Genomic DNA, 18540 nt, shown 5'->3' with positions numbered 1-18540 from the left:
TTGTGTTACTTTTGAATATCTAGAAGACTCATTTCTAATCTAGAGATAGCTTCTGTGTAAAACATGATGAACTGTCTAAAATATTGGTATGTGCCTTATTTACCCCATATCAATTATGAAACCTATCATATTGGGCTAAAGGCACGTGTACGGTGAATAATCGTTCTAAGGGTATACGATATTTCTATTAAATATATAATTATTAATTATTTATTCATCGTCAACATTTTACATGTAATTTTTTGAGATGGTTTATTTTAATTGTTGAGAAAATAGTTCTAAATTGTTGAATATTTCAAATAAGGAAACCAATAAAATATATTCAACATAGATCATATTTTGTTGCATTAATCCTACATCATGGTTCAAATGAGTTCCAAATTGGACACCTGGTTTACAAGATAAATTCGTTCGTAGTTTGGAAAAAAATCTAAAACTAGCCGCCACCTTCATCCCATAATGGCACGCCACGAGGGTTGTACACCCAACTACGTTCTACTGAAACGTTCAATGGTTGTTGCAGGTGTCATCACTAGTCCAATCAACCTAATCCGTCATCTCTAGGCCATAATGGGCCAGAAAGGCTCACCAAGCCTCATTTTCCAAGCGGGGCCTGATACGCGGGAACTGTGTACAACTGAGACCTTTTTTATTTTAATATTTCGAAAATAAAAAAATTATAAAAATAAACGTCTATTTGAAAAAAAATATGTAGAACTAGACTACTGATGCCCTTTGGAATGGCGATAAGGACATGTCTCCCTTCTAACGGACGACATGTTTAAATACGAAAAAATATTTTGTTCCATTGTTCTTAAAATTCAAAACACTATCAAAATAGATATAAAAAATTCTAAACAAATTTGGTGATGTGGATGAGATTATGATCTAGCTTAGTTCTAAAAAAACTTTTACAAAACTATGATATGTACAATGAGAAATAAAAAGGATAAATTTTATTGTACAAAGTCTAACTATGTATAGTGAAATTTGTCTTTTTTGTTTCTTATTGTATAAATAATTGTTTGAGTTGATTTTTTTAATCTAGATTATAGCATCATCTACACCATACATATTTTTTAAGAACTTATCATGATTATTTTGATAGTGTTTTGAATTTTGAAATCATTGAAATGCTGTATTTTTATTTATTTTAATCTATCGCTTGTCCATGGGGCAACAATAACTTCCAATTTTTGAAGAATATCAAAGATGGCCTGAAATTTGAGCTAAAACTTTAGTGTAAACCATCCGCCTCTCAGTAATCCACAGTGTAGATTAAAGGCCCATTTAAAACGAAGGATTTCACAAGAAACAAATATGCTTACAAGAATTGAGAAAACCTGCTTATTCCAAACGGTGCCTAAGTACTAAAGGTTTATTATGATAACTCAGATATCTAGAATACTAAAATAATATACTCCATCCGGTCATAAATACTTATCATTTTTAATTTTTCATAGTTACAACTTTGACCATTATTTTCTATTAGAATATAGTTAAAAATATAATTTATCCATATAATTTTTATGTTTTTAAACTAAATATTCTATAAACTATTGATGATCAAGGTTTTAAAAAATTTATTTGACTTTGATCAAAACGAAAAGTTTTTATAATCAGAGAGAGTACAAGTTACCTTACTGTAATAGAAGTTTTAATGTTCTCACCTCAATCCCCTTTTGGCCATTCGTCATAGTTAAAAAAGTTCACGACAACACAGTAGGGAATATGGGGCAAGCTTTAGAGGCAAACAAAACTTGTTCGCGCTCAAATTCATTCTCTGAGGCAGACTTGCTAAGCTCTCAAGATCATGCCTTCCTCAGTTTGCTTCAAGAATTTGAGGCAAAAGTAAGCCTCAAATTGTCATTGGGGCACACAACAAAGTCGGCAACAGGGCCACATTTGATGGTCAGCCCACTTGTCTGCCGACCCTCCACCCCTCTCTGGTATCATCTCTTTTCCTCCGATCTTAGGATTCCACTAATCAATTTCCCACCTCTCTGCCTCGTTCTCATCGTTCCGTAATTTGTTGCAAGGCCGCCTGCTCCGTCCTTCGGTCCGTCGACTCCTCGCCGCCACCGGCCATACCTGTAGCCTTTCTTCTGCTCGCATCGGCGCCCAGAATTCGCAGACATCTCCCAAATCAAGTGCCGGCTCCCCCCCTGACATCGGCCAAACTATTCCGAGGCAGCCAATGCTAGCCTCGATAGCTATTCTGAGGCTGACTTTACTAGCTTTTGAGGCTCTAATTCCCTACCATGCTGTAGTATTTGTAGGCTATGCAGGGTCACCTGGTATGGTAGGGGCCTCGGTTTGAGAAAATCGAAGTTAATACTGCTTGCTACTTTAGGTTTCCAGTTTGTTATTGGTGGTAAGACTGTCCCCAACGGTTTCCTTCCCTTCCCAGCCCAAAATCTCTTCCCAAAGGGATTCCCTTCCCAGATTCGTTCCCTTCAAATTCCTGCACTTCAACAGCATTCCCTTCCCCCATTCCCTTCCCTAACAGACTTCAAATATTCTATTATTTCCTCATACCTGCCATAACGTATACAATACGGTTGCGTATACGTGCTGAGTAGGGGACGCAAACAAGATTGCCATGACACGAACAATACGACTACGTATACGGCCGCGTATACAAATATTCTATCATTTCCACCATAAATCTCTAAACCACTATGTTTCTTTGTATTGTTCATTTCCAAAATCCGAAGAGCAGAGGTCGATGCCTGGTACCATCAGTATGGATATGTGTTTCGTACAACGGTATTTTTTTGAACCCGTATCGCTTTTACGTTCGTGTAGTACATCCTTCTCATGGAAGAAAGGAATCACACGTGTCCTGTGTTCGTGTTGAAGTGTCTTCCCCTGGAAGCAATTGAGCACATGCCTGGGAGCTTACAGGGGAAGCCAGGCGCGGGTTCCTTGCACGGGAAGTGTGTTGTCGCTATAAAAGAGTGCACCTACCATAGCAGATAACCACAATTGCCTCCACATTTGACACTGGCAAAATGGGCTCATCTTCATCCGAAGATATGTTCATGTTGTCATCAGACTCCAGCGACGAGGAGGATGATTTGCTGTTCAAGGTCGCCATCGAGGAGGAACAAATTGGTGCCCAAGGTCACCGCCGCCACCGCGGCTCCGTGCCCGGACATGCGGTCATAGACCATGGGCACCAGGAAGGAGCTGCTAGGCTATTTCAGGATTACTTCGCCGACATGCCAGTGTATGGTCATACATTGTTCCGTCGTAGGTGAGACCATTTTTCGTACTTAACAAAGGTGTGGGTTGTGATTCGTAGTAACGAATGTTCACCTTCTTAGGTTTCGGATGAGTCGTCCATTGTTCTTCAGAATCGCCGCTGCTGTGGAGAACCACGACCCATGGTTTCGGCAGGGGAGGGATGCCGCTGGAAAGCTGGGCCTAAGTCCCCTCCAAAAGATGACAGCTGCCATACGTCAATTGGCATACGGAGTCAGTGCGGACGCAGTAGATGAGTATGTCCGGATTGGGGCTAGCACAGCGAGGCTCGCCCTGAGAAAGTTTGTGCAAGCCGTTGTCCGGATTTTCTCCGAGCAGTACCTCCGTGCTCCCACCGCGGAGGATACTGCTCGACTATTAGCCATTGGCGAGCAGAGAGGGTTCCCCGGGATGCTAGGGAGCATCGATTGCATGCATTGGGTTTGGAGGAACTGCCCGAAAGCATGGCATGGTGCATATACCGGTCATACACGCAAACCCACTATAGTTTTGGAGGCGATTGCATCGTATGATCTTTGGATATGGCATGCTTTTTTTGGGATGCCCGGTAGTCTTAATGACATAAATGTTTTGCACCGCTCTAACATTTTTAGCAGGGTCACGGATGGAACTTCGCCCCCTGTGTCATACACCATTAACGGTAACACGTATGACATGGGGTACTACCTAGGTGACGGAATTTACCCCGAATGGGCGACCATAGTTAAGCCTATTTCAGCGCCTAGGGGGAACAAGAGCATGTATTTCTCTGCCAAGCATGCATCTGTCCGGAAAGATGTTGAACGCGCATTTGGCGTGTTGCAGTCGAGGTTCGCCATAGTTCGCGGTCCTGCAAGAATGTGGGATGAAACCACACTGCACAACATTATGACTACATGTGTCATAATGCACAATATGATCATTGAGGACGAGGGGACCGGCCCAGATGTGGACGAGGTGTTTGATTACATGGGTGAGAAAGCGACCGCCCGCCGCAATCCTGACCAGGCTGTACTGCAGTACATAGAAGTCACTGAAGCAATCAGGAACCGGGCATTGCACCACCAACTACGTGATGATCTCGTGGAGCACTTATGGAGTCGTCATGGAGCACATTAGATTTGTCATCACGTTCCATCTAGATTACGCGCCGTCGTTGCGTTGTCAGTCATCGCTTTATTCAATGTCAATGTTTACTATCGCAGTGTATCGTAATGTCTGTTTCAGTTATGTCAGATGTAATCGTAATGTATCAATGGATTTGTAGCAATGATTCAAATGCAATCTGTTTTAGTTGTGTACTGAGCAATTGGAGTTTTTTGCCTATACGCGCATTGCGGTCAAACCAGTCGGCCAGGGCTCCCCTCTTCTTTCCTTTTCGAACATACCAACTCATGTACTTGTGCGTACAGGTTTTGCATATTTGGAAGCAACTTGATGTACCATAGGAAGCACACAAGTGAAATCATGGAAGTGAAGCAAACTGATATAGGTTTGTAGGGACTTTAGCCGACCACATTCAGCTCACACACAGGTCCACACAACAATTCATAACAGATTACACGACACATGTCTGCAATGGATACAGGTCTCGCAAATCCACACATCATCAACTACGGGATATGTCCTGCGGCCTTCCACCGCGCAAGGATCTCCTCCTGCCTCCCCTTGTAGTAGTCTCTGAGGGGACCAGTAACACTATCCAAATCGACCTTCATTATACGCTCATCCTGATCATTTACTCGGACGGATGCTTGAAGACGCATGACAGAAACCTGCTCCTTCTTCAGCTCCACCATAACCTTCTTTGTTTCAATGATTTCAGTTAGTTGTGTGTCATACATGCCGAGCGAAACGGTAGGCAAAGATGCTGTGGAGGCTGATTTGCGAGGACGAGCCGCTTTTGCTGTGTCCCTTCCAATGGGCCTAGAAACCTCAGCCGATGCATTGGATGCTGCGTCGTTCGGGAATTCTGTCCCTGCAATATGGCTGTTCTGTGCGTCGGCCACATCTTTCATCTTCTGCGCCTTGGCGGACTCGTGCGCGTGCCACTTGGGGTGCTCGGCAAGCATCACCCAGCAATGCATGTAAGCAAAAGGCCTGCCCTCAATCCCCTTGTATGCTGTGCAAGCCCGCGCCATCTGCGAATAAAGGAAACCATGAGATACAATCTACAGAACTGGCACATTGTGTACAAAACTAAATATACATCAACACTTGTACCCAGCAAGCAGACAGGTAGCAAGGGTTCACAAACAGCAAGCATACACCTGTTGAACACAATGGGTACTGAAGAGGCCTTCTACACATGTGATGCAAAAAATAGAATTCTACAATATCATACATAGGATTCAGTTATGTTCGCAAGCACGAGTTCACAAACAACCAGCATGCAGGATTGATTTGTGGACAATATCATACAAGTAAGGTTCATTAGCTTGTGTTAGTTACCTTGTCAAGCTCGTTGGTCCCGCTTGGATTGAGCTGCTCCACCTTCCTCACGTGCACAGCAAATTTGGTCACTGCGTCCGTGATGAGCTTCATGTGGTTCACCAAAGCCTTGTCCGACCTCGGCATCATATTCGGCTTCCTATACGTGTTGAAGTACTTGGCGATCCTGCCCCAGTATGTCTCCTTGCTTTGATCAGTTCCCACTACCGGATCCTGGCTCACGTTTAACCATGCGGACACGAGCAGCTCATCCTCCTCATCTGTCCACTTTGTCCTGTCCGTTTTGTTCTCCACCTTCTTCTTCCTCTTTGCGGAGGTCACCTTCTTCGCCCCTGTGTCATCGCTGCCAATGTTGAAATGACCGAGGTCCGGTTCCGTTGCGGGCTGGAATTCTTGACTGTCCGCAACCACGAAATTCCCCACATGTGGTGATGGTTCCTCACTGGACGGTCCCCCCTGCAGCGGCGGCACCGACCATGCCATCCGCTGCACGCCGTCCTGCAGAAAGCTTTCATAAAATGGATCCATAGAGCAACTGCAGAGCACAAGGACAAGTATACATTAGCATGATAATGAACCTAATCCTCGAGTATAAGTAGTTAACAAATATTGCAAGGCTCTCATGGGGGCACATTACCAACAAAAGTAAAGGTACCGGTTATGTTTTCAATAGTTTCAAAGATAATTAACCCAGTGATACATCCAGGATAGAAATAATGGATTTGATTTCTGAAACAGAAATCACAAAGAACTTTGTTTTATGTAATACATAAAAGAAGCTGCATGATCAAAAGGATACCCTTCTTGCCAACAGTTGTTTGTCTCAAATACTCTCCATACAGGATACTCCATACGACCAAAGGATACTGCCTATTCAGACTATGGTGCAGTAAGGTTGTCTCAAATACTCTCACAGCTTAGTTCATGCACATTAGCGAGAATCACCAATCCTACCACAAATTGTAAAAGAGACAAAGACAAATTACTGCAGTCCTGAGGTTGCCATACAGACAGTAATGCACCAAATTTGACATTAATGAAAGATCTGAGACTAGCATGGATATAGACAGAAGGTTTCATGCCATACTAGTGCCATCCTGTACAGGACCTCCTTCAAAGAGAACCATACTAGTTACCTAGGAAGAATAATGTAACTCATAATGTAAGATCTCAGATTACCACGAATAATAGGACTCATGGTACAAGTGCTTTGGTGCCAACAAACTGGTACATTGTAAATTTAAATTCTTCATGCCACAACTTGCCTCGAACAAAATTGAGGTAATTGACAGCAATGAACCAAGAAAAATAACCGCAATGCAGCAAATTTGACAGTAAAGACGCAATAGTTAACCTTCATATCTACACATACAGACCTTAATAGCTACACATACTGGATCTCCATCGAAGACAAGCATACAAGGAAACCTAGCAAGAGATGAACAAGACATACAAGAACCAACACCTGAATTGCATATGAAATTGGAAGGAAACCCATACATAATAATGCTTCATAGTTCATACATTGCAGGGACTTAATACATCGCATAATGCTTCATAGTTCAGACATAGCACTCCCAAATCCTACCGATTTCAAACTAAACAAGTCTTGCGTACATAAAACCTAGCACAGCATACATCCATCATCAACAGTGTGGTTGCTACATTGATCATATACTGGCCTTGCAGGGTTCAAGTGACAGCTGAACCACAAATTATCAAAAGGCATCATGTCCAACAGTCCACACCATATGACACAACTATTTCACAAAGTACCGACCCGACTACAGCCTCCACGAACGATCGGATTCAACGGAGAAGCCGTCGTCCGTATCACCACACGGTTCGTCTTCTGAGGTCCAGTCGGCCGGAATGACATCATCGTCGTCAAGGTCGTTCGATCTCGAAGGTTCATCCTCAACAGCCGCACTGCTATTGTCGGCCAATACAACTTGGTTCGCCACGACACCACGTTGGAGAGCATCCTCTACTTGGAACACAATCTGCTCCAAATCCGCTGCAATTGACTCGACCTCCATAAGGGCTAAGTTGAACTCCGCAGCAGCAGGAGTGCTCTCCGGACTAAAGTTCTCGTGTGCCACCTTCTTCAACGCGGATGCCGCCCCCTGCACATGATCCTGCAGGTTGGACACAAGCTTGGCAAGCGTGGTGGCGTCCATCTACAACATGGAGGAGGGAGTCTCAGTACCCAGTGTGATTCTGTGTCGCCGGCAGGCATGCCGAGGCCGACATCGCATATCCAGCTGCCTACCGCCGGTCTACCGGCCCTACCCGAAACGCCCTTCCAAATCGACATGGCGCCCAAGTCCACAGGTCCCGTCCCCGTCGCCCACCTCCCCTCCGACGGCGCCACCCCACGCCACGGCCGAAACGCCTACTACCCCAACCGGCGCTCGTCCCCTGGACCTACTCCGCCCTACAACCTGCCGCCTCTCCTTCAGATCCGATGGAGTTTGAGGAAAAAAGGTGTACCTTCTGGACAGATGGACGCTCCCGTCCACAGCAACGAGCGGATCTAGCCTCTGGGAGACCAGCGCCGGCGGCGGCGCCAACCGTCCGTGGCCTTCCTCGCCCTCCTCGTGCTCGCCTGCGTCGACGCCCCTCGCTTCCGACGCACCGCGCGAGCCCAACCGCCTGCGACTTCCCCGGACCGCTTCTCCACGAAGGGATAGGAGAGAGGTTCCCTCGGGCGAGGGAACCTCTCTCCTATCCCCTCCCACGCCGGCCCGCGACGGGACTCCGTTGGACCTCGCCCGCGGTTCCCCTCGCGTCCTTTTTGCCATCGGGAAGGGAAGAGGAATGGGGACGAGACACCGTTGGAGACAGTCTAACCACTTAAAAGTTGTGCTAGTGTCAATTCAAATTTCAATATTGAATGGATAGGGACACCAGTAACTGAATTAGTGAAAATGTCAATATTTACATTCAAATATGAACATTCATATTCTCATAGAACTTGTCGGCAACCATGGCATACATTGGTGGAATGACACAGTGGCAGCCCCTTTCAGAAGCCAGAGGTGTGGAAGGTGCTAGGTCAGGTTAGTACAAGTAAGTTGAATGGCTGGGTCGGTGTAACACCCTAATTTTTTTGTTAAGTGTCTTGCAAACACGGCAACATGGAATTCACTGACTCGTGGGTAAAGTTGGACAACCTCTGCAGAGTGTAAAACTGTTATAACAGCCGTGCTCACAGATATGAGAGACTTGGATCCTCACATGATTAGGTGGTGGTTTGGTTTTGATCCTGGTACAGGGAGTACTAGATGTTGTGGTCTTGGTCTTAGTGCGGGGAGCACCAGACAGTTGTGGTATGCAGGGTAGGGAGCCTTGTATACTAGATGATGGATTGTTGGGTTACATTCATTTAATATATGTCTAATGCTTTTGAGTCCAAATGTGTTTTCATTACTCGCATTTACGCAAACAATACCTTGTGTCAGCCTACTCTTGATATAAGCCTGCATGTCATTATTTTCCCACACTTGCTAAGTACATTATGTGCTCACCCTTACTTTCTCCTACCAAAAACATATGCTGCTCAGTGGAAGACTTTGAGGATTTCCAAGATGACGACCTGGTGTTCTAAGGAGCGTATCTTCCAGTCGGTGCCTGTGGAGTCTTGGTCGCCAATGCTTTTATTCCGCTGCCGTCATTTAGATGATGTCGTTTATGTTAAATTTTGAGTTTTGCTTAGGTAAAGTCTTTTTATTGTAAGAGGTGAACGTTTAAATAAATAAAGTATTGCTTTTGTTACTTCACCTATGACGTCCTTATGTGTGTTAAACTTCCTGAGCACACATAAGCCGCACTTGGTTTTGACCGTTAAAACCGGGTGTGACAGTTGGTTCGGAGGTCTAACATATTGTGGCGATTAGGTCAAAAAAAAAATGTTGTGGCGATTGTGCGGTCTAAAATACAACGTACGTTAATTTTCTTCTTTTTTTGAAAAAGGCTAGTTGCCGATTAGATAGTAGATACCCACTTCGTTATATGGCCGGTTTGGAACACATGAATATTATGTCATTATGGGAAGTGAACATGTTTATGTGAAAATCATTCCGCAGAAAAAATATTTATGTGAAAATCCATAGATTTCAAACCTATGCATCCTGTATCCTTAGTAGAAGAAAAGTTTGAGTCGAAACGGATAAATACAAATTGTCACACTAAAAACTCAGTCGAACATCATGGAAAGATTTTGCCAGGACTATCCCCACGTGTGAGCGCTCGCCGGAGTGGTCGGATACCATGATCAGACGGCTCGAGTGCGTGTCCCACCGAGGCATGGGACCATCCCCGCCACATGCATGCTTCGTCCAAATTTCATCGGCACCGCATCGTCATGCCTTGAGGGCCTCAACAAACATGTCGAAGTTATCGTGCGAGGAGCCCCCCTCCTTGACGCTGCCATGCGCCACCTTCTTCATGCCCTCCGCCCTCTCCCTCATGTCCGCGTCGGCCATTAGCTCCTCCACCCGCCCGGCGATGTGCTCCTTCGTGATCACCCCCGCCTCATCGGCCACGGCACGGAGCCCGACCTTCCAGACGTCGCAGATGTACACCTGGTTCACGAACTGGTCAGCAAAGTAGGGCCACGCCAGGAAGGGCACCCCGTTCCGGACTCCCTCCATGGTCGAGTTCCACCCGCAGTGCGACACGAAGCACGCCACCGAGGGGTGCGCCAGCACCCTCTGCTGCGGCGACCACGCCACGACCATGCCGCGCCCGCCGGCGCTGATGCGGTCAAGGAACCCGTCAGGGTAGTCGTGCACGTCGCCGCGGACGATGTCCGGGCGGACCACCCACAGGAACGGCCTGCCGGAGAGTTCCAGCCCCAGGGCGAGCTCCTGGAACTGGCGCCGGTCGAACATGGTGAAGCTTCCGAAGGCGACGTACACCACGGACCTCGCCGGCTGCGCTTCCAGCCACGACATGCACGCGTGGTCCTCGGGCATCCAGAAGTGGCCCACCGCCTTGCCGCGGCGCTCGCCGGTGAGGAGCGGGCCGACGGGGACGATCTTGGGGAAGCGCGCAAAGGTCGCCTGCTCGGCGCCGTGGAAGGAGTTACAGAGTACGAAGTCGCACTTCTCGACCGCACGGACGCCGTCGACGAGGTACCGGAAGAGGGCCTCCTGCCCGTCGTGGTTGCCGATGCAGTTCCATGCGAGGTGGGCGGTGTTCATTGCGGGCATGTCCGGGGACAGCTGTAACGTGCCTTCTTGTCTCAGTGCAGACCCTGCGTGGAATATTGTTAGATCTACGCCTCTATTATTTAGGCTACGCACAACATATATATCGACCATGTGTGTCTTACTGAATTGAAAATGTCACGCTTAATTACCATCTTCTGCGTCGATGATGTTGTCCTCGATCAGCTTCTGGATGCTCAGGAGGGTCGCCAGCACGGCGGCCGAGGCCGGCCAGATGGCCACCGACTTTATCCCGGTCCTCCGCGCTACATCGAGCGCCCACGTCCCGAGATTGTAGTCCGCCACCATGCACGTGATTGGCCCGCCCTCCGCGTCGCCGCTGCGGCGGATGAGCTCCTCCACCCGCGGCGCCATGTGCTCGGTCATGAGCACTGTCAGCCTGACGAGGTTGTTCCGGTCCTCCCCGGGCGCCATGCCGTCCGGCACCGCCACGAGCCGGACGCGATCCAGCAGCTCGGCGCCGCCGTCCTTCTTCGACATGGCGGCAACAACGCGGTCGTGGTTGAACTCGGAGTTGGCGAAGGTGACGGTGAAGCCCCTGTCGACGAGCGCGTGCGCGAGCTCCAGGAGCGGGATGACGTGGCCCTGCGCCGGGTAGGGGATGACGAGCGCGTGCGGTGCAGGGGCCATGGAAGTTAAACAAAATATTACTGAAGATTTAGGTATATATCTAACTTAGTAACTTGCTTATGCTGCAGTTGTTAATCATGCGAACGATTGCTATGATATATATAGCGATATGATGTACGTACTGACACGCACTATATGTCACTAGCAAAAGACAGTATCTCTTGTTGCTTTGAGTCGGTATTTTTTGGGTGACCTTTGTTGCGTTGCTTTGGATTGATGGAGTTTCTTGTGATTATCGTTGCATAGTTTCTGAGAAGCATTCGAGGAGTGAGCGGCACTTGGCAAGTTGCAGGGCAATTCTTGTTCTTGGTTGTTACCGGAGATAATCACACACACTTCCATTGATACATTATAAGTTACAAGAGATCACACACACATACATAGAGAGAGGGGTCTAGATATAAATATATAAATTTTACTATAAATGACTATCAATACTTATCGTTAGCGTGCGACGGTGTAAGAATATAATATTATAATATACTTCAACAACTCGTCCACTTCCTGCGTGTAATTTTATATTTGAGAATTACTATTTGAATACTATTTTGTATTATTCAGATACTATTTAGTACTGTTTGCACACCGTGTGAAAAGTAAAAACCTAACTTAATATTATTAAAATACTATTTTAAACAGTAACAATAATACTAAAATATTCAATATTGAAAGTGACCTTTCTTGATTCAGTAGTATTCAATGATGCTATTTAGGATCTTTGCAGGTTGACGAAACCAACAATTCAGCCGGTTGCACAATAATCATAAAATTCCTACTCGTTACTCATCATTCTTATCGCTAGCTTATTTCAATAGTAGCAAAGCTTTCCCTGTATATCCCTAGCCATGAACATAAGTGATAAGTTTTTATCATCATCTCACGCCGTTTCATCCAAAGGGAACACTTCTCTACAGACACAGAGTTATCCTTACTCTATTATAGCTATACCAGATATAGGGATTACCTGAGAACTACCGAAGAGATTTCTTCTATAGGGTACATAGCATAAAAACTCGTTTAATATAGACAAACTAGGAGACCAAAGAATTTTCAAAGACAACACTACTTTATTTTCACAAGCATAGCTTACAAATGGTTTTTCCTTTCGAGAACCCCAAATACATACACATACACAGAGGATTACCTTACAGCGGTAGTACCACAAATCCTTCCTTCAATATAACTATTTTACAAGGTGAACTTAATACTAGGAGTAAGAGAGGGAGTGCTAAGAACGCTCTCGCTCTTCTCTGGATGCTGCTCAATGGCTAGTGACTGATGTCTGGTGGTGTCCTCCTTTTTATTGCCTGAAGCCACCGTTTATAGTCACGAGAGGAGCTCCTTTCTCCTTTATTTAATCTAGTCTAGGTACTTAGATAGTAGCTTGAAATCTCAAGGTACAGAATATATTCTCTGCTGATAGAACATGAAGCCATGTGAAACCGTCTGCTGATTGTCTTCTTTTAATAACGGAACACGCACTTTGGCCTTTTCAAAGCATATGAGCATATAGTCTTCTGAGCATGTGAGTATGCAGACTTTCTTCTGTCTTTTTCTTCTACATAGGTCTGTCACGCCCAAATTATGGATATCACCTTATCAATATCATATACCTTTGAAGAACAATATTCTCGACATCTTTCATCTTTTCAACAGATATGCCTCTTTATATAGTTTTCTCTTTTTAAGATGTATTCTTTATTTTGGATTTTGCCCATATCTGGTAACATCCATAATATCATTATATGAGAGTGAGATTTCAAATATTTCATCATATGCTTTCTTCATTTCTTCAAACTTATCACTTATCTCTTTTTGTAATTATTTTATAATATCTTTTTTCATTTCTATCTTCCTTTGCGGTAATATTGATTTAAATTTTTCTTCAACTTTTCAGTCTATGTATGAACCATCCAAAGGATCCACATCTTTTATTAGGCATTCTTTATATGTGAGCTTTTTTGAAGACTCTTCTTCCTTGATACAAGATGCTGCTACTAGAATTTTTTTATTCTTTGCTCTTCTAAATTTCTGAATATAATCTTTAGCAGCAGGTTCTATGTAATAATTTACTCCCAAAATTTTTCAAGCTTGATTTAATGCTTCATCAATATTTGCATATTTTTTCTATGACATTCCTGCTGCCAATTTTGAATCTATCTTTTGAGAGATTATTTCTTCAAATGATATGTATATGTATGGTACCTTTCCATCAAATACAACATATATAGGTTTCGGCTCTATTACCTCTGGATTTTCTGATGTGGGCAGTAATTCATTTATTATGTAAAAAAATTCAGCAAGACTATTTAATATTGATAACATATATCCCCTTTCTTCTCGCTTATTGCTATATTGAAACCAAAAGTTATATAGTATGCATTCTTGTACTTCATCTAGGACTATATGATCCTTTGGTTTCAATTTATATGAATTTGGTGGGAATATTCTTAGCTTATTCATCGATATCTTCATTCCTGCAAAATAGATGAACAATAAAATAAATCAGGTAACTTATTATCCTTTCCTTATGTTCAAAAATTATTTTATAGTCACTTCCAGTAATAATATCTTCGAAAAAAATCCATCTTCTAGTATAACTCTTCTTACTATTGATTTGATTATAATATTTGTATATAGCTTTACAGTCTGTTCTAACTGTAAGTTCTTTGAATGTTAAATACAGTCGAAAAGAGTTTATTGCATATATTATTGTCAAAATTTCTCTATCAGTATTCTTTATCTAATAATATTATTAGCACATTTGTTCCTATTTTCTTCCTTATCATACCCTTAATTCCTATGATATAAATTCCTTGGTGGATATATTTGTACCCTGAATACTTTAGATCATTTTCAAATTGCTTACTTATAACTCTTATTTTACTGGTTGTGTTAAAACACTTAATTCTACTTCTTTAGATATCCTATATAACTCATTCCTACTTTCAAACATACCCATTTGATAGAACCGTTGAGGCTTTCTTTTTTTTAAAGTATCCTCATGATATTTCTCAATGTCCTTTTCTACATCTATGACTTCTTCTAGGTTATCTATATCTTCACTTTTACCCTTTAGCATATCCATCAGAGTTAAGCGTCTTGCATCTTGTTTTACTAGCTGGAGTATTTTGCCACTTCTGATGAAGCTTTTAGATATGTCCAATTTTGTAAATTTATAGCCTTAGTGGACGCAACTATTCCAGATGAAATTAATATGATCTCTTTATTATTTTCTTCGATATTAATTCTATTTAAAATCTGGATCAGCAAATGTAAAATGGTATTATTCTATCTTATTATTACCTTAGAGTCCTCTTTAGATGATTCCTAATCAGAAAAAACCAATAAGGTCAGCTAAGTATTTTTCTAATTCTCTTAAAGCTTGGTTATATTCTGACATATATTTACAAGGGAACTAATATCTTGACTTCTTTTAAAAGTCCTTTAATATTAACTATATCTTGATGTAAATACTTTGATTCTTCTAAAGCCCTTATAACTTCTTTCTAATTAGATAATTTATCTAGAATCAGCAAAGAGTTCAGTTTCTTATATAATAGTGTAACTTCTTCTTTAATATATCGCTATTTTGACTTGATTTATTTTGCTCGGTCTTGCTTTCTCCTAAGACTTGTAAGGCCAAATTTATTTTGTTATGTATGAGGAAATATTTTTCTTCTAGCTGCTTACGTTCTTTGTATAATCTTTTTATTAAATCTAAGTCATCTTGTCTTTTACTCCAAATTATATAGAAGTTTTGTAATAAGTCAACAATTAGATTTAGTTAGCTATGAGATGAATGTTAACTATGTTCTTCGGAAGAACTAAATCTACACCTAATATTAATATTATCCTTTGTATTAACAATCTTTTCTGTACAAATTTCTAAATTCAGATAACTTAGCTTTTCAATGATAACCAAGCTCTGATACCAATATTATTCCCTCAAAGCAGAACCTTGTCCAGATATAAATATGTAAATTTTACTATTTAAATTTGAGTTACTATTCACTATTAATAGAATGACTATCAGTATTTATCGTTAGCCTGTGACGGTGTAAAGATATAATATTATAATATACTTCAACAACTCATCCACTTTCTACGTGCAATTTTGTATTCAAGAATTATTATTTGGTATTATTCAGATACTATTTAGTACTATTTGCACACCATAGAACAGTAAAAACTTAATTTAATATTATTAAAATATTATTTTGAACAATAACAACAATACTAAAATATTCAATATTGAAAGCAACCTTTCTTGATTCAGTAGTATTTAGTGATGCTATTGAAGATCTTTGCAGGTTGGCAAAACCAACAATTCAACCGGTTGCACAATAGTCATAAAAATCCTACTCGGTACTCGTCATTCTTATCGCTAGCTTATTTCAGGAGTAGCAAAGCTTTCCCTGGATATCCCTAGTCATGAACATATGTGATAAGTTTTTATCATCATCTCAGGCAGTTCCACCCAAAGGGAACACTTCTCTATAGACATAGAGTTCTTCTTACCCTATTATGGCCATGCCAGATACAAGGATTACTGAGAACTACCGAAGAGGTTTCTCCTATAGGGTACATAGCATAAAAACTTGTCTCATATAGACAAACTAGAAGACCAAGGGATTTTTATAGACAACACTATTTTATTTCCACAAGCATAGTTTACAAATAATTTTCTCTTTCGAGACCCTCCAAATACTTACATACACGGAGGATTACCTTACAGCGGTAGTAGCACAAATCCTTCCTTTAATGTAACTATTTTCCAAGGTGGACTTAATACTAGGAGTGAGAGAGGGAGTGCTAAGGACGCTCTCGCTCTTCTTTGGATGCTGCTCGATGGCTGGTGGCTGGTGTCTGGTGGTGTCCCTCCCTTCTGCTGCCTGAAGCCTCCTTTTATAGCTGCGAGAGAAGCTTCTTTTCTTCTTTATTTAATTTGATCTAGGTACTTAGATAGTAGCTTGGAATCTCAAGGTACAAAATATATTCTCTGCCGACGGAATGTGAAGCCACGTGAAGTCGTCTACTGATTGTCTTCTTTTGATGACGGAATGCGCACTTTGGCCTTTTCGGAGCATGTGAGCATACAGTTTTCGGAGCATGTGAGTATACAGACTTTCTTCTGTCTTTTTCTTTTGCATGGGTCTTCCACACTCATATAGAGAAAGAGAGAGAGAGAGCCTATCAAGGGCCGAAGCTAATGTAAATATCATCATATTGTGATATAGTTGGAACATGGAGTACAACATCGTGGGCATCACGCTCCTGAACCAAATGATGCTGCACTAGATTCGTTGAGAGATAAACGGCAAGGATGTTATCACAGTAGACTAAAGTGGCACGACAAAGAGGACTATGAAGTTCCATGGAATAGGATGAATAATGGAATACGGTAGAATGGATAAATGATGTTGATGATGAAGTCGATGTAGTCAGAGATATCAAGGACAAGGTTCTGCACCGGTTTTTCCACAACCAGGCACGTGTTAGGGACAAAGGCAAATTCGATGTTGCCAAAACACCGAGTGCGCGAAGTGAAGGGACCATCACATGCTAGCTAACAATGTCTAGGATGGGTGTAGAAGTAGCAGTAGAGAAGGGCTCGATGGTAGTTGCAGTGCGCGAAGTGGCAAGAGGGAGAAAGTCAAAACAGCACATTGTGGCCTAAGTAGACGAAGCGGCTAGAGGGAGAAAGTCAAAACAACACATTGCATGCATGCAAATAAATAGACTACGATACTAAAGGTATAGCTATGGTTGCAGTGTGAGAAGCGCGCGAGAGGGAGAAAACCAAAATAGCACGTGGTGGCTAGAACAGACAAAGCTATGGCGAAGAGAAAAACGTGTGCGTGCATGCAAATAAATAGACTACAACACTGAAGTCATAGATGTGGTGGATGAGGCAAAAGCACAGGATGAAATCAGGAGGGATGGCGGTCGCACTAGTCAGAGTAAACTGAGGAGGACTCGAGCAATGTGGACAAAGACCATAGGTGTGTGATAACATTGGTTGCCGTGTGTGACACAGACAACGTTGTTGCATCCTGAGAGGGTGATGCAGCAGCAGCCCGTGCTCGCTAGCAAGGAACCACCAGCCATAAGAGGCACCGTCAGGAGCGGGTAGGCGCTGCTTGGCAACTAGAATAGAAGCAATTGAAGGAAGCATGGTGAAGAATATGGCATAGTCATGGGCATTGGCAATGCAGATTGGGAAGGAAAGCAGCAATGCCCTTGTTCTCGATGGTGCAACGGTTCGTGATTGCAGACGTCGCATTGGCGATGATGATCCGGCGCAACAACGACAGGTAGATGGGGCACTCAAATGGCTACAGAGGAGGGAGCCATGTCGACGAGCGTGCCTGGTCACCGCGGTGTTGTCAGAAGAGAGAAGGCACTGGAGGAATCAATGCAGAGCGGGTGAAGACGATAGCCATGGAGCGATCGACGGGTCGGATGGGTGAAACAAGCCGATCTAATAACTGGTTGTATGAACTCTAAATATTGGTTGCACAGCCCTGACGGTGTTATTGGGATTGATCTCATCGAGGCCAGCATGACACTAGTGATTTAATGGCTAGGTTGATGAACGTAAGTAGAAATAATCGCACACACTTTTATTTATAATCACGAGATGTTACACATATATACCGAGGCATGACTAATATGAACATATAACTAATGTGGATCCATACCGTGAACATATGTGGTAACCAAAAGGACAATTGTGGTGAGACTGTCTAGCTAGATTAGTTTGGCTGCCGTACATGCCACTTGTATGAAGCTCCAAGAACGTCAGCCAAGAGAGAACTACTACCATGCATGGGCAGAATATACGCGAAAGCAGGCGTACTAGATGCTCACAGGGAATTTCTTACGATAGATTTCGTAATCACAGTTCTTTATTTTGAGGGGGTAATCACAATTATTTTGCAATGCTGGAGCGGGCAAACAGTTTAATTTCGGGACG

At 43.1% G+C, this 18540-nt stretch overlaps 2 protein-coding genes across 2 annotated transcripts; one reads left to right on the top strand and one right to left on the bottom strand.

The window, feature by feature from the left end:
* The first annotated feature begins 3014 nt into the window (after window positions 1-3014).
* Window positions 3015-4365, top strand: LOC133903142 (uncharacterized). The gene is made up of 2 exons (XM_062344489.1): window positions 3015-3232; window positions 3330-4365. The coding sequence occupies exons 1-2, from the start codon at window positions 3015-3017 to the stop codon at window positions 4363-4365; spliced, it is 1254 nt and encodes a 417-aa protein (XP_062200473.1).
* Window positions 4366-10061: 5696 nt separating this feature from the next.
* On the bottom strand, window positions 10062-11564 carry LOC133903141 (UDP-glycosyltransferase 83A1-like). Its single transcript, XM_062344488.1, has 2 exons — window positions 11063-11564; window positions 10062-10957 (listed from the first exon to the last, which is right to left on the bottom strand). The coding sequence occupies exons 1-2, from the start codon at window positions 11559-11561 to the stop codon at window positions 10062-10064; spliced, it is 1395 nt and encodes a 464-aa protein (XP_062200472.1). The 5' UTR covers window positions 11562-11564.
* Window positions 11565-18540: the final 6976 nt, after the last annotated feature.

This window comes from Phragmites australis, chromosome 21 (assembly GCF_958298935.1).
Source record: "Phragmites australis chromosome 21, lpPhrAust1.1, whole genome shotgun sequence".
NCBI lineage: Eukaryota > Viridiplantae > Streptophyta > Magnoliopsida > Poales > Poaceae > Phragmites > Phragmites australis.
The sequence above is the reverse complement of the archived record's forward strand: the minus strand, read 5'-3'. Positions and strand labels throughout refer to the sequence as shown.

What these genes read in the sequence shown, in the direction of transcription:
- LOC133903142 (XM_062344489.1), top strand. Translation starts at nt 3,015, where the DNA reads ATGGGCTCATCTTCATCCGAAGATATGTTCATGTTGTCATCAGACTCC. An exon ending in TACTTCGCCGACATGCCAGT is followed by an intron (nt 3,233 to 3,329) that starts GTATGGTCATAC and finishes TCACCTTCTTAG; the next exon opens with GTTTCGGATGAGTCGTCCAT.
- LOC133903141 (XM_062344488.1), bottom strand. Translation starts at nt 11,561, where the DNA reads ATGGCCCCTGCACCGCACGCGCTCGTCATCCCCTACCCGGCGCAGGGC. An exon ending in CATCATCGACGCAGAAGATG is followed by an intron (nt 10,958 to 11,062) that starts GTAATTAAGCGT and finishes TATTCCACGCAG; the next exon opens with GGTCTGCACTGAGACAAGAA.